Raw genomic sequence first — 16,399 nt, 5'->3', positions numbered from 1 at the left:
GGCTCATCTCAGATACATTAATCCTTTTGTTCAGTGAGTGTCCTTTATATTTAATAACTGAATGCATCAAGCTCCCTTAAATATCTGTAATGAGCAAAAATCTATCATATTTTAGCTAATGGTTGTATTAACTTTGTTATCTCTTTGTAGAAGCGCAGAGAGAAAGCTGCACACGTACAAAGGGAACGTACCTTGACAGAAAGGGAGTGCTGTGGCTTGCATTTCCCGCCGTATCACACGCGAACCCGAGGAGGTGTCATGGTGGCCGGTGGAGATGGTGGTCCCCAGTGGCATTGTCCTTCCCTGTGTAGACACAGTGGGCAGGTGTCATGATTAGATTTGACAGCTTGAGTTTGGAACTCCGAAGGGAAAGCCAAGGACGAGGAGGTAGTGAGGTGGAAGGAGAGGAGCTGGGGGCCATGGGAAGGAGGGGCCGCGTGGGAGAACTTGGGCTGCCGCCAGGAGCCACTGCCAGGGCTGGGGTCCAGGGAAATCTGGCCATGCTCTCCCCCAAATCTGGCCTCCCAGGAGCTGGAAGGGAGACACCAAGGATAAAGCACACACCACTCTATTGCTATTTGAGGGGGTTGTTCCCTTTTCTGTTTTAATGACAATGATCAGGGTTACCTGCAGTGCAAGTTCTGGGGCACAAGGTTTATACCAAGGAGAGACTGAAATTCAGAAGCTGCGTGTCACTGTTTATCTGGCTCTTACCCAACATGTACACAGTTCCTGATGGAATACAGGTACAGTAGGAAAAAATATCTCACCCACAATATTTAGGGCCTGATACTTTCTGAATTTAAGACATTTCCAGAGTTGGGATACATTAAGCCTCAAAGCTTACAAAAATTAAAACAAAATTACCTGGTAAGGTATGGTACAAACCACGTAATTTAAATTTCCTAAGAAATGAACAGTTTACAACCATTATTATATGATTATATTTGATCTCCACTTGTAATTGCTTAACATATGCACATGCTAAGAACATATTTTCTAGTCAGGACATATAGATTAATTCCATTGTTTTTATTGGATGCAGAGTATGTCACAGCTTGGGTATATCAAAATGTATTTAACTCTTTCCTTACTGATGGTCATTTAATTTGTTGAATTTGTTACCATGTTTTGTTTTTTGATACTAAAACTAGTTTTGCAATGAAAAAAAAAAGAAATGAACAGTTTTTAACTGCATTGTTAGAAGACCACCTTTTATTCAATACAAATATATCATAAAATCATGGATATGTATTAAGGATCTCTCTTCTTCAGTCATTTGAAAACATATGGGTTTATCTAATAGGAGAAGATAATGCAATAAATCCGAGTGCATACCCAAATATATTTTAATTGCCAATTATTGCACTGAAAATAAACACTTGCATTAGATACTCATTTCTGTAAAAAAGTAATGCTATAATTTTTACATAGTATTTATTCAAAGCAAATACTTTTTGATATACAGGTGGGCTGTGACAAAATCCTATCATCATGATTAAAATCCGCAGAAACCTAAGGAAGAGAAAAATGAGCCCTTTGGAAAAGATTCATCCAAGGCAGCAGTGTCCTATGTTATGCCTCTATCTTCCTAACTTCTATTTTCACCTGGAGAGTCATCTTCTTTATGGCAAAGATCTGTGTTCCATGAAATTGATTAGATGTTTTTAACAAGAAGTCATTTTTGAGCCATTCATTATTACCCTCACAACCCTGAATGTTACATACAGTCACTACCCAGTCATTTGTAACCTGGTAACTCACAGCATCACCACTCATGCATTCATCATTACACCATCTCAGCATCACCAAGCATCAGAGCAACACCAGCCATCACAGTATCACCAGCCATCACAGCAACATCATCTCAGCATCACCAGCCATCACAGCATCACCAGCTAATGCAGCAACTCCAACCAACACACCCCCACTAACCATCACAGCAACACCAGCCATCACAGCGTCACCATCTCAGCATCACCAACAATCACAGCAACACCAGCCATCACAGCATCACCATCTCAGCATCACCAGCTAATGCAGCAACTCCAACCAACACACCCCCACTAACCATCACAGCATTGCTGTACCACCAGAACATCATCAGACAAGCGGAACATCACCATACCATCAAAAATTGTTTTTTAATCAATCCAATGATAATATTTTAAGAATAGAGTATAAGGAGAAATTTTTATGGAGCAATTATGCATGTTTCCTGGGAGTTCAGACCGAGATATATAAATGATCTGCAATTCTCTGAGAGACTGTAACACAGAAAGTCTGGTCTGATACATAGATTTGGTTAATACTTTAACAAGAATTAATAAAAATGGAATATCTATGAGGGAAATATCAAGAGAGAATGTCAGAAATAATTAGAAAATATCACCGGAAGAAGGAAATCAGCTCTCAGAGGAGCTGGAATCACAGCAACAATAGCTGTTGCCCATTTCCTAGTTTTACCAGCTTGGATGCTCTGCCACGCCTGTTTTCATGATCCAAACAACTTGCTACTAAATCCAGTCTCCAAGACCTCTTGTGTGCGTGTGTTTTAAGTTTATACCTACCACCGCTCAGAGCCACCTTCCTTGAATTACCTCAGTACCTGCCAAGGTTTTTGCCCAGGTTTGATCCAGTTGTTGAAAACTAAGAGCCAGAAGAGCAAGTCTGCTGGTGACACTGCATCACTGCACCACTGAATCACGTATGCTAAGTCTTTCAGGATCTAGTCATTTTAAATACTGTTCCACCTCCGAAATTCGATGTCCATCGTTTATGGACAGTATTAGTGATCAGAAATCTGAGTAAGAAATCAAGTAATCTAACACTACTAGTTAATCTAAGTCTTCTTCCCTTCTATTTGCACAGACACAGCTCCCTCCCAGAATGTGTCACCCAAAGCACAAACTGAGTCTCTCCTCAGTGGATGCCCAGAGCCAAGTGTGGTACCCAACACAGGGTTACTGTTTGTTCAACGGTCGGTGACTCACGGAAGGGATGAAGGGATACAGAGAACGGCTCACACCCGTTTCCCCGCCCATCGGATGTATTCACTCATCGCAAAATTTCCATGACAACCCGGAGCTGCTTTCCCACTTCAAACAGAACACCCTAAAAGCCGTGATTCCACATGCTTAAAATAAGGTGATGTCAAGAATAAATTTCCCCTAGAGCGAAATTAAGGGCCTGTCCAAATGTTTTTCAGATTATTATAATTGTTTATGCAGTATTGCTTATCAATCCGAACTATCTACAGAAATGGAATCTAACTCAGCAAACAGACACATTTACTTGGCTCCGTTTTAAGATTAAAAGCAAAATTATAAGTAAAAAGGAGAACCTGGGGGCTTTCCTGGTGGCGCAGTGGTTGAGAATCTGCCTGCCAATGCAGGGGACACGGGTTCGAGTCCTGGTCTGGGAAGATCCCACATGCCGCAGAGCAACTGGGCCCGTGAGCCACAACTACTGAGCCTGCGCGTCTGGAGCCTGTGCTCCGCAACAAGAGAGGCCACAATAGTGAGAGGCCCGCGCACCGCGATGAAGAGTGGCCCCCGCTTGCCGCAACTAGAGAAAGCCCTCGCACAGAAACGAAGACCCAACACAGCCAAAAATAAATACATAAATAAATAAATAAATAAATAATAATTAAGAAGTGATAAAAAAAAAACCTGTTTGATTTTTGATACTCACTGTACCTTACTAGAAAATTCTATGTCCTGAATACTCGACATGCCAATACTCTTTCTTAATTGAAAAGTAAGATTCATATATGAAGGCAGAGTTCTTTTTTTTTTATCATTTTGAACAACTAAAATATTACAAACCAATGACACGAGTGTGAAGAGAAAGAAAACGAAGCAAAGCTCTTTAACCAGTGCCATTTCTGTAACAGCTCCTACTTGGGAAGATAACATTGTCCGGCATCGCTGGGGAATGGTAACCCCTCTATTAAGCAAAAGGAATGATATTGGTTGGGATGACTCAGAATTGCCTCGGCACTTAAATAAATTCATGGGGGGTATACATGCTCTTAGGACATGTGTTTATCTAATACCTAAAACTTCTGTTTAAATAGAAAAGGGTCACAAACTGTTTCTTTTTATCTTGTAAGGCAGAAAAGTGGCATGTGAGCGCCGGCCAGGAAAATAGTCCCTGCATAAGTGAATAAACACCCTTATCTTCCCCACGGTAATGGACGTGCCAGGTGATCTCCCCTCTGGCACTGGAAATTATTCATCCAGTGTACTCTTAAATCTACCATTGTTTCCTGGTTTTTGAAGATTTTCCCAAAAGGCGTTAGCTAATTTATCTGACTGATTTCATAATTAGAAGTGAATTAATTACCTCTCCCCATCTTTGTCTCCAATCAACTCTCCCTCTACAAATAAAACTACCTAAATATATGTAGGTAATGAGAACAGAGAGGAAAAGCTAAGATTCTGCATTCAGGAATGATTCTCAACTCTGAGAAACTGTCCTAGTCCAGAAGAACCTCGGTGGATATGATGACGCCTTGTAACAGGGAATCCAGGATGGGATCCTGGAGCAGGACGCTTGGTAAAAACTAAGGAAATAGGAACAAACTATGGACTTCAGTTAATGACAATGCATCCATATTGGTTCATTCACTGTGACCAATGTGCCCTAGTAATAGAAGATGTTAATAATAGGAAAGTGAGCCTGGGATGTATGGGAACTCTATACTACCTTCTCAACTCTTCTGTAGATCTGTCTATTCTAAAATAAAAATTATTTTAAAATGCTTTCTCGTACTGACAATTATTTTGACCCAGATGAAATATATCTAGACTATTATGCTACAGTCAAAATTAAGCTAAAGATTTTTACAAAAATCTCATCAATTAAGAGATAAAGCTGAACTGTGACAAAATACCATCTTCCTTTGATTTTATAAAACAGTGTATTTTTCTATGCTTATCTTCATGTGGTTAACAAAGCATGTAGGTGAAATGAGCTGGCAGAATTCACCAAAGTTGTAAAACATTTTGAGTTGCTACATGTAAAATAATTGTGAATCAAATTTAGGAATTACACAAAATAGTCTCTTCCAGGGGACCAAGGCACTGTGGAAATGGCTCATTTTTAATAATATTCCATCGTATTCAATAGTTGACAATGGGAGGAAGTCACCATATTACAACTAAGCACAGGGTGTGGGGTGGTCCATGACAGTGAAAAATACATGGCTTAACCAGGTCATAAATGGGCCAGGAACTGCTTTTTGGGACACAACGCCCTAGAAATTGAACAATTACGGGAATCAAAAATGACCAGAGCCTTTCTGAGTCTTTTATCAAATGATTCTGCAAGACGATTCATCTCTAAAATCTTTCTCTCACTTACGAATAAATATCTTCCATAGATGTGGATGATGAATGGGTATATACACGCTTGGAAGTTTTAATATTTTACTCTCATAAAATGAGTAGAAGTGAGGGGTCTGCATTTTCCTTTATTCCAGAAATAAGCTTTCCGTATAATCTAATGGAATTACGCGTGCCTATATCCTTGTGTGCGTGTGTGTGTGTGTAGAAGCAGGTCACAAGTGATGCAGACTCACAGATACACTGAGAAAGCTATCAACCAAGTGAATAAATCAGAGACTGTAAGTGTTCCTGCCCTAACCCTGCAGAGCCAGGTTGTCATTTGTGGGTTGTTTGGATTTCTTACCCCCTCCTGTAGGGAGCAGAATTGTGTGAACTCTTCCTCGTGCTTAGATGTGTGAAAAGCAGCCCTAAACGTTCCTTGAGAAAGCAAACATTGTATTTAATGCAACACATGAACACATATTACAAATTCTGAAATGGATTTGTTTCCTTTGTGATGAATCTGTGCTAACAGTGGGTTCTTGTCACCATCCTCCAGTGTGGCTGGTCCCTTGAAAAGGTTTCTAACGGACAGGGGTCTGTGGAAATCCAGCCAGGAGACAGGAGAAGCGTGAGCCCACACGGCCTACTTCACCTGACGGCCTGTTGGCAGATGGAGAAAATCCCGAGATCAGCTCACCCCGCGCTGTGATTCCCAGAGCACAGACTGGTCGGGGTGCTTGGGGGAAAGTGCATCCGGGTGAAGTTTTCCTTGTTGGGCTTCTTTACAGAAGGGGGAGAGGAATGGAATATCCCGAATCCGGTCCACGTGGGGCTCCCACTGGTGTAAAGGGAGGATTTGAACACGAAAGGAATGTGAGTTGTTCACTCAAACTCCTGCAGGGCGTGTGTGGCCCAGATTCCAGCCCTTCACAAACAGCCTGAATCCGGGCTCCAGACAGGAAAATGAAGCCCATCCAGGAGGCAGTGCCCGTTTGAGCATCCTCGATTTTTTTAAAGAGGTTTTGAATAATTTTTCTTCATTTTCTTGTCTTCATGGTGAATTACGGCATCCCCCCTGCTATTTACAGCGTTTGCACATCAGTCTAAAGACCGGGACGGGTCTATTTCTGCAGCACGGAGGCTGCCCTTGGATGGTGGGTCACGTGTGCCAAATCCACGCCAACGTGTGACAAAGTGCTCTCGGAAGGGCCAAGATGTGAAAAGACTACTGGAAAGCACACATGTGGTTTTTGAAATAAAGGGGAGAAAGAAACAGCACGTTTCCATCCCCAGCACAGAGCCAGTCCGGCAGAAAGTGCTTCATTTTCAATAAAACTTCTCAGGCTCCACTGAAACCTGGATCAGGTTTATTCCTAGTGATGTCCCTGGTGGCCCTGCAGTGGGAGTGATTACAGGGGTGACTTGCCCCCCACCACCGATATCGTGGGGATCGTCAAGGGCCCCTGGGGAAAGTAAACCACAGTTCATGTCCCTGTAAAGGGAGCAGGAGAGGCACGGACCCTGTGCTCTCCCCAGACCCCGGCCTGTGTCTTCACGTCCTAATGGGATGTAACAAATGGACTGAACCCCGAGGCCGTGGGGCTCATGCTTACACTCGTAATGATTTTAAAATGTGTGGCTGCATCTTGAGAAAGAACAGACCTTGACATAATATCCGTTATCAAACGGCGGTAATTGACACAGAGACAGGCTGCGCTTTACACTGGGTCGTAATGAATCTGCTTGGCTGACCCCAGGGCCTGCACTTCTGAGCGCCCACGACTCACGACCTGATGCTCTGTCAACCGCTCCAGCAGAGATGAATTACGGATGAGGTACTAATGACGCATTTCATCACCTGTTTACCTTCAGTGATCAGTTGCCCTCCTTTAATTTACCAGAAAGACGTTTTTTGAAGCTACTGTCAGTTAGAATGGCCTCTTGTTTGAAGTGGTTATAAAGTAACACATACCTGAGGAAACTTGGCTTCTGGTTCTGGTACTAAAGTTCTACAGAAAGAGAAAGAGAGAGGAAAAAAAATCAGGGTTTTCTAAACAAGAGAGAAAAGGTTAACGCTTGTGATTTCTTCCATTAGTAGGTTTTGCTTCTCCAATGAGGGCCGCCAATAAAGTTAACCCATCAGAATACGTTCTCATAATTTAGGATCAATACTGAAGCAAAAGTCCCATAGGCTCTGTGCTGCATTTCACGTCAACATCCATTCCTAATACGTGGAGGGTCACAGAGGCACCATCGCAGAAAAGAAAGATCAAAAGAAGTGGGTTGAGATCCCAACTCTGTGTGGCTTCGGTAGCCACTTATCCTACTGCATTTTATATTTCCTCAAATGCCTTTCCCACTGGATCGTTGTGCAAATAATAAGACAAAATTAGAAAATGGTTTTACACTGTCTGGTACCAGGCAAGCAGCCGTGCCGTTTTCCTTTCTCGTCCATTTTAACAGCTATTAACGTTCAATCCTACTGATTTCAAATCAACAGATATTTGTGCTGCAGGGGGTAGAAATCATCATTAAGGAACCAAATAACTATAATATAAGGTAGAATAAAGCAGGCAATTCCTCTAAGAACTTTATTTCCTCTTTATTTCAGCTTTAGGTTTGTTTTCTTTTTCCATTCTTCATTCATTTTTATATAAAAATATTACATTAAATCTCGTGAAATCTAGTTTAATATGTCCTAGTTTCGAATCCTAATGTATTTCACCCCTGAAAAAAATCACAAAGTTGCACTAGCTTACAATTACCTCCAACATAGAAATCTAAACTCTACCTGGTGGGTGAAGCCGTGTGCATTTACTAACTGTATCAGCAGACACTAAAGTTACATGTGACAGAACTCAACTCAAACCAGCTTGATCTGGTGGGGGACATATTGGCCCCCTTGCCTAAGAAAGGGGCAAACGGCCTTGGGCATAGAGGGATTCAGGAATGCAAACGTTTCCCCAGGAAGCCTTCTCTTCTTCACCTCCAGGCTCTGTTTTCCATTTTCTTGGCCTCCTTTTCAGGCAGGCGGTCTCTCTCTATAGGCTGGCAAGATGGCCCAGTGGCAGTTCTAGGCTTACAACGTCCCTACAGCCAGCAAATCCAGTGAGAAGAAATCATCTTTTTCAGGAAATTCTAGCAAAAGCCTTAGAAAGGTGGTGCCTGGTCCAGTTGGCTTACGGCCCCTTCCCTGAACCAATCACTGCGGCCAGGTTGGTACAGACTCTGATTAGCCACCTCTATGACCGAAAGGGAAGGAGGCCAAGCACATCACACACATTCAATGGGTTTTCTACGAAAAGGTGTATTCAGTTACAAGGAAAATTATAGAAGAGAGTAATGACTAGTCAGTGATACCCCTGTTCTAGACTGGTCCTGAGGCTGACCTGGCTCCGACCTTCATTCTTGCTTGGATACAACTTCTTGGGGAGAGGGCAGCGTGGTCTTCGGCGACCTTCACTCAGGACACCGACCCTGCCTCCCAGTGTTCTCCTGCGACTTCCGTTTTCACTCTGCCCCGTTCTCCTTCCCGGTCCCTAAATCCTCACGCCTCTCTGCACCTCTCTGATCGGTGACTTGTTTGGCCTTGTGAGCTGATTACTGAACAAGGCTGTCCTTATCAGGCTACCTGACCCCTGTCACCCTGGTCACCTCCATGAATCCTGTCCAGCCTGGTTTCTAAGGAACCCACACACACGTCCCCAAAACTGTTTTCCAGCTTATCTCTTACTTCTGTCCAAGCTCCAGAGACAAATGTGCCCAAAGACAAGCAGACTATTCTCTAAAATAGTCCTCTTCTGCCTAACTCCTTGTGAGTTTATTTTCTGTCCCTTTTTTTATTAGCCTTAACTAATATACTCCTCAATTTCTCATTCCATTAAATGTATTCATGTTTTTCTAACCACCTCCCCCCTTATTTCCTGACTATTGGACTCTGATATTACTTTAAAGGCCACAGAACCATTGGAAAATGGAAAATGGTATGGATTTAGATTTGGAAAGCACGGGCTCAAGGACCAATTCTACCACTTCTAACTGGGGACTTGCTGCAAATCACTCCCCACGGGGACAGCCCAGCATCGGTGAATTGGGACACTGTCCTTAGAGCTTGTTGTGAGGCTCAGATGAGACAGGGCATGTCTGCCAATTGCAAATATTTTTCAATTGTATGTTTCAATTTTTATACTATTTATTATTTATTTCACATACTTGCTTTCATGATAGTTTGGTTTTGCTGCTTCCACCAAATTAGACATATTTGAAGGAGACCAGGAATTATGAACTATATTCTGCTAGCACAGCTTTAGGAACACAGTAGATGCCCAATAAGTATTTTATTTCATGCTTGGCTCTGAAATATAATGTAAGGAGAAATACTTGGCAGTTTTGAGCCTTTAAAATTGGAGTGTCAACCCTACTATCACTATAACTTTAACACCAAAGTCAAATCTTATCATTTAGGCAACATGGAATAGATGAACAGAATTCCATTTATGTAGAACTGTCCAGAGGGAGCCATTAATTCATTTTCTCTTGAGGAATGAGAAGGAAAGGCAATTGCAGTGTAAAAATAATGACTCGTATGTCATTATAAAGCTGGGAATACCTGCTGAACTTGTACTTAATTTTGGATTCAAGGAATAGATTATATTCGCCCAATCTTTTATCCTTCTGCATGGAAAGCAGAGAAAACCAATGTGGAGAATGAGTGACAGACAGACACAGGGAGACACACAAACAAGATGTGAAAACACCATCCTTGTTCAAGTGTCCCTCAACCTAGACTGCTTTCCAGCACAACGAAGCTAGTTTCTTTACTAATAGATTGTACTGGTTGAGTCTAGAGTCCCAAGCTGGACACTCAGATTTGAACCAAACCTCAGCACTGTGATTTAATAGCTGCATCACCATTCACAAATCACAGCACCTTTCTGTGCCTCCTTTTCCTCTTAGTAAGAGGCAAAGAGCAACGAAATCTATCACGTAGCGATGTTTGGACGATGAGATGTTGAAATGTACCAAGTACGCTTAGCATGTGCCTGGAATGCAGTAATATTCAGTAGCTATAACTGTATTTATGACTGTGGAATTAGGGGTCTTTGCAGAGTTGAGGTTAGCGGTCTGCTCTTGAAAGCAAAATATCTTAGAATTAACGAGTAGCTCCGGTCTGTTGAAGCTGCTCCCACATCAGCTCAGAGCAGCATTTCTCCTCTCGGTGCCCAGCCTTGGCCATGTCTCCACCTCCACAGCTGGCCTTGCACTTGAACCCACTGCATCAGGAGCATCCCCTCAGTCTTCTCAATCCTTTACATCCTTAGCCCTGTACCACGACCACTGACATTCCAATCCACACTACTACAGCATCAAGAACCTCTAAGAAAATACAAATATTATTTACTAAACCTGATTCACTATGGGATAAACATGCACTGGTGTATATAACAGGGAGATTTTCTTCAAAGCAAAATAAAGCAAAACAAAATTTAAAAAAACACTATCTTAATTATTCATTTCTGACCTCAAGTTTCAATTAATGGAAGGCCTCATTCTATAAACAGTCCAATGAGTGACCAAGTGTCTACTTATCAGTCCATCTTCGCTGCCATTTATCAACCTATCAGTTAAACCTGTTTATCATTCCTCGTGATTCTTAGTCCCCGTATATTGGATCTAATTCTATCTTTAAAGCATGATCTACCGTGTACACTAGTGAAGTCCCAAATTACTGTTACCCAAATGTGGACTATTTCCACTGTTTAGCAAACCTAACCAGAGTTTGGGGAGGATTCTAAAGGAGATTTAATTAAATCCTTCCATTTTATTAGACCTCAGCATTTCTGGTAAGAGTTGAGTGTGGTAAGAACACTGCAGTTGGGGCTGAAATAAAATCTAGAACCTGCCTGCAGATTTCATTTAATTATATTACTGCTTCCATGATGAACATGGAAATTAGGTGTTGACTGGAGAATCTGAATCACAAAGAATGACCTCTAAATAAAAGAGCTTTTAAAAACCCTAATTTGATGTCTTGGTTGAAAGATGCTAAAAATAAAATTAAAACTAGGTTCTTTCAGGGGAATTATTAAAATATTCTCATCTAGCCAGCAAAAGTACTCTAAAATCACATGCCAATTACACAGCTTTTAAATTTATTTTTTTAATATTTGTTTCTTCTAGAAGTAAACAGTTAATGCAATCTTTTAAAAATAATTCTCAGTATTCAATGGCCTTGCGGCTCCTTCTCTATATACTTACAAATGTTGGTGTATAGAGACCTCACTTTAGTGATCATTTTCAGCTTAGACTCATCAGGGAAATAAGTACAGGTCATGGTCTGAAGATGAAACGGTGGTATTTTAACTTAGCTTTTTAAAAAAATTTATTCATTTTTGTCTTACTTTAACATGGTCACATGTTAATATATATTTTCCCTAAGTTATATAGAGCATAAAGATTAATTTGCTGGGTTTTTTTTTTTAATGTTCATCTTCTGTACCCATATGTAGGGCTACCAGTTGCTAGAGAGAGAAAATAATTTTTCTCCTTCCCAATATTGTGGTAGAGAATTACACTCTTAAACCTTCCAAAGTCATTAAAATCCATTATCTGCTAGTAGAGAAAGTGATTTTCCTTTATTTGTAGTTATTCATACAATAAATCTAACTAACTCTTGAGAGCTAAGTCCAGCCCTGAGTATGAATTTCTACCCTCTCAGCTGCAGTGTGGATTATCTGTAAGGCGACAGAAATTAAGCTTCAACAAACAGAATTGCATGCTGGTTCATAGTAATAATTTAGAAGAAGTTAAATGAGATGGAAAGAGTAAATTTTTCTTCTTAATTGACTATTTCCTGCAATTCATCACTTCAGTCTTTCATAAAGAAATCTACCCTCAACACCAGCCCTGTACCTGACCAAACACCACTGTCTCAATACATCAGTGATATTTTCCCCACTAACCATTTCCATAAGATTTTAATTATTAACTTTCTTACAGAATAAAGAAAAATTATGAATGCAAATGTTATAATTCATCATGTTGATAAACAATTTAACATGAATTATACATTATTTTATTATTTTTTTAGTCTTTTAAAATGTTTTATTAAACAAATTATAAAAGTCATGTGTGCTTATGACAATTTCAACAACACAGGAAAGTATAAAGTGAAAGATAAAGTACCCCATCATTTCACTCCTACAAATAATCATCATCAAAAATGTTAAAAAAAAAAGCATAAAAAAAACCCATCATCAATAATTTCTTACATATCCTTCCAGAAATTTTCTCTTCATGTGTAAGCATAGAAAATCTTTATACAACCCCAGTAGATCCATACTGTACACAGAGTTTTGCAAACTACTTTCACATTTTAAAAATGTATTTTTTAAAATTTATTTTTTAACATCTTTATTGGAGTATAATTGCTTTACATTGTGTTAGTTTCCGCTGTAAAACAAAGTGAATCAGCTATACGTATACTTATATCCTCATATCCCCGCCCGCTTGCATTTCCCTCCCACCCTCCCTATCCCACCCCTCTAGGTGGACACAAAGCACCGAGCTGATCTCCCTGTGCCACGAGGCTGCTTCCCACTAGGTGTCTAATGAATTATACTTTAAACTCAGGGATGAAAGCTTACTCTTGATGACTTTCTTTCAGCACAACTCTTACCCCATTCTCAGACAATTTTAGCATCTCAAAGGATTTGTCATCTTACTTTTTTTTTTTAACTAGGTTATTGGTTCATTCCTAAAAGGCTATAGAAAGATAAACTGTAAAAGCAACTAATCTATAGTTATGGGATGTGAGTCCTGCCAACTTCACCTCTGTGCCCTAAAATATTAATTTCTTTGGGTTTCAGGTTTTTTATGCCCCATCTAAATAAGGCTGGGCTAGATGTACGGTCGACGGCTTCTTCAGTACCACAATTCTTTACATTCTCTTTTCTTCCTCCGTAACAGCTACACTTTTAAGTATGTTTTTGTGCTTATTGGCTTGTAGTTATTAATAATAATACAATAGTAATAAAACCTATCTACCTTTTATTAATCAATAATAGAGATATGTCTGTCTACCTAACTAACTAATCAGGGTTTCCTATGACGATGAAATAATCATTGCTACCATCCATAATGGATGTAGCTTTAGTCAAAAGCAGAGAGTCTTGATGTTTTTAGTCTGAACTGCATTACACTAGTGCGTTTAGAAACCGTCTTACAACTTTGTTCTGGGAACTACTTCATCAGGTGATCTCTCAGACTCTTTCCAACACCAGTATTTAATCATTCACAACCAACTTGATAAACATTATTATGTCTTCAAAGTACAATCCTGCCATGTGGATTTGAACAATGAAACAGATTTAGGCTATGCCATCATAGCCTAAGGATGTAGCAAGGATCATGTACAGATTTTCAAGCATTTCCTCCTTTCCATGGGTTCACTGTGGTGAATGTCAAAGGGAGGGGCCTGCAACCCACCCGTTCTACTGGGCATGAAATACGGTTGTATCAGGAATCAACCACGTGTATGGAACGTCTTTAGGAGCATACACCCTCGTGTGCACTGCGGGATCTGTCCCCTTGCAACCATCTGGGTCAACAAGGCATATCCACATTTTAAAAAATCTAATAATACAAGGGAAACACGCTGTCAGGGCCAATTAATTAAAACAGTGGTTGCTATGGGTTAGGAAGTGAGGCCTCGCTGAGAGGTTGGGTGATCAGGAAACTCTCCGCGGACGAGGCAGAGTCAGATCACCAAGGATTCTTACGACTCAGGCTGAGACCAGGCACCTGTGTTACAGTAATGTCAGGACAGAAAACACATTTTCTTGACTGAGCTAGCATACGCAGGAGGAGTTAGAAAGTGACAGCCTTTGCAACTCAAAGTATATGCAAAAGTCCATTGAACAGAGGAAAATGTTTGCACAGATGATCAGTGGGAAAAAAAAAAAAAAAAGACAATTCTTTCCCTTTTACATTGATTAGGAAGGTAGCAGAAAGAAGGAGCTGATAAGCACATAAAGGAAAGAGTTTGTGAGTCTGACGATTTTTATCAGGGAGACCAGCAGTAAGCAGTTTCCTGAGCACAGCCTAGAAGAAGCATGGAAGGAAATTTATATGAAAATACTGGTCTTTTTCCCAGATGTTTCCCATGTCTAGACAGTTAGTGAACAGAGATGAATATCTGTAGTCTTACTTCATGTACCAAAAATCTCCTCCTTTTAAAATGTCTGCCTGGACGCCCAGAGCGGGTGTGCCCTATGAGTGATTTTCAAAGTATGACTCAAAGAATAGGAAGCTAAAGTGAATTCATCTATTTTTTGTGTTTTGTTTTTATAAGGACAGCTGATAGTTCCCTTGGTATCAAGACTTCTAGAAAAGGGGGAAAAATAAGAAAGTGAAAAGAAAAATAGTTGATTTGATTCTATTGCCTCCTGTCAAGTGCTGCTTTTAAAATTCAACTTTGAATTTTCTTGTGGCATGAGGACAGCGTTATTTCCATTCCCAAGCTCTCATGTGTAGCTTAACTGAGTTGCAGGGTGGAAAGAGACTTCGAGAATTCAGCTGGTCCAACCTTCAACTGCAGAAGCAGAGATGGAGGCCCTGGAGTATTTTTCACTGGCAAATAGCCTCCTCCCAAGGCCAAGGAACTCTCTGGGGTTATTTTGAAAATGTAGGACGGTCACACCCTGATCACGACAGAGGTGTAGACCCCCGTTCACCAGGGGACGTCAGTCAACTTTTTAGAGTGGGATGGGATGTCCACTGTCACCTAGGAATACAACTCTTTGCTGTATTGTAGCTTAAAACAATTTTCAAAGGAAAAAATTATTTCTGAGGAAGGGCAGGATTGAATTAGTTTGCGGGAAATTTAAGCCCAAGGATAGTACAGTATCACTGTTGCATCCTTGGCAACCTAGCAGAGAATTCTGGTTACTCTTGCACTTAAATTTTCATTCACGTGCTTTAACAAGCTATTTTCGTATGGATTTTGCTTGGGGAGGTATCTCACATCCAGCGCCATGCGCTCTGAGGTGTTCTCACCTTGAAAACATTTCCTTCATGTGAAGAGCCTACGACTCTATACTTAAAAATACCCACGTTTCACGTAGGTATGTTAATTAACTTTAGCACTTGACGAAGTGCTTTCCAGCGTCTAAGATGCTGAAGAGGGCATGACTCTGAGCTTCAAACGTCAAGTGGAAACGCTTGGGTAAATCTGGGTCAGGTGATTATTAATTTAAGGCCAATCAATGATTGACCATTTATGTAGTATGAGCTGCATTTTTAAAAATCTTAAATTTGGTGTTTTCATAGAAGTGGTCGACGGGAACAAATGACACAGGAAAACAAAACATCAGTAATTCTAACCTCAAAAAATACTGCCTCATGGGATTGCCGCATTATAGGAACCTGTACGGTAGATTAGGACATTTATGCTCCAAGCCCCTCCCTAATTGAAGAGCTCAGGAATCCGTGACTTCTGGACGGAACAGCGTTTCTCAACTTCAGCATCATGAGTATTTTGCTGGATAATTTTTTGTTTAGCAGCATCTCTGGCATTTGCCTACTAGACAGTGGTAATACTCATGGCAATCCCACTCAACTGGAAGACAACCAAAACTGTCTCCAGAAATTGCCAAATGTCCCCTGGAGGACAAGATCACCCACCAGTTGAGAGTAGAGAAAGAATTTTTTAATGTACTTTTAAAAAAATTAATTTATTTATTATTTCTTTTTTTGGCTGCACTGGGTCTTTGTTGCTGTGCGCGGGCTTTCTCTAGTTGCGGCAAGCGGGGGCTACTCTTCGTCGTGGTGCACGGGCTTCTCATTGCGGTGGCCTCTCCTACTGCAGAGCTCGGGCTCTAGGCGCACGGGCTTCAGTAGTTGTGGCACGTGGGCTCAGCAGTTGTGGCTCACGGGCTCTAGAGTGCAGGCTCAGTAGTTGTGGCACGTGGGCTTCAGTAGTTGTGGCACGTGGGCTTCAGTAGTTGCGGCTCGTGGGCCCTAGAGCACAGGCTCAGTAGCTGTGGCACACGGGCTTAGTTGCTCCG

At 40.9% G+C, this 16,399-nt stretch overlaps 1 protein-coding gene across 8 annotated transcripts in view; it reads right to left on the bottom strand.

Annotated features, from left to right (window-relative positions):
• LOC309647633 (uncharacterized protein) overlaps window positions 1–16,399 on the bottom strand; it is a 197,005-nt gene that overhangs the window by 67,398 nt on the left and 113,208 nt on the right. For 7 of the 8 annotated variants that reach the window (XR_014256203.1, XM_082435168.1, XM_082435173.1 and 4 more), the window contains 2 exons: window positions 7,306–7,342; window positions 192–303 (listed from right to left, as the gene is read on the bottom strand). Coding sequence is in view for 6 of the 8 variants with exons in the window: in XM_082435168.1 (XP_082291294.1) it covers window positions 257–303; window positions 7,306–7,342 (84 nt within the window). In the remaining 2 variants the exon portion in view is untranslated. The remainder of the gene's footprint in view (window positions 1–191; window positions 304–7,305; window positions 7,343–16,399) is intronic. The other variant, XR_014256204.1, reaches the window with a different exon arrangement.

The sequence above is a fragment of the Balaenoptera physalus genome (assembly GCF_965194825.1).
Source record: "Balaenoptera physalus genome assembly, chromosome: 18".
Lineage (NCBI taxonomy): Eukaryota > Metazoa > Chordata > Mammalia > Artiodactyla > Balaenopteridae > Balaenoptera > Balaenoptera physalus.
Note: the sequence above shows the minus strand (reverse complement) of the source record. Positions and strands in the feature narration are given on the sequence as shown.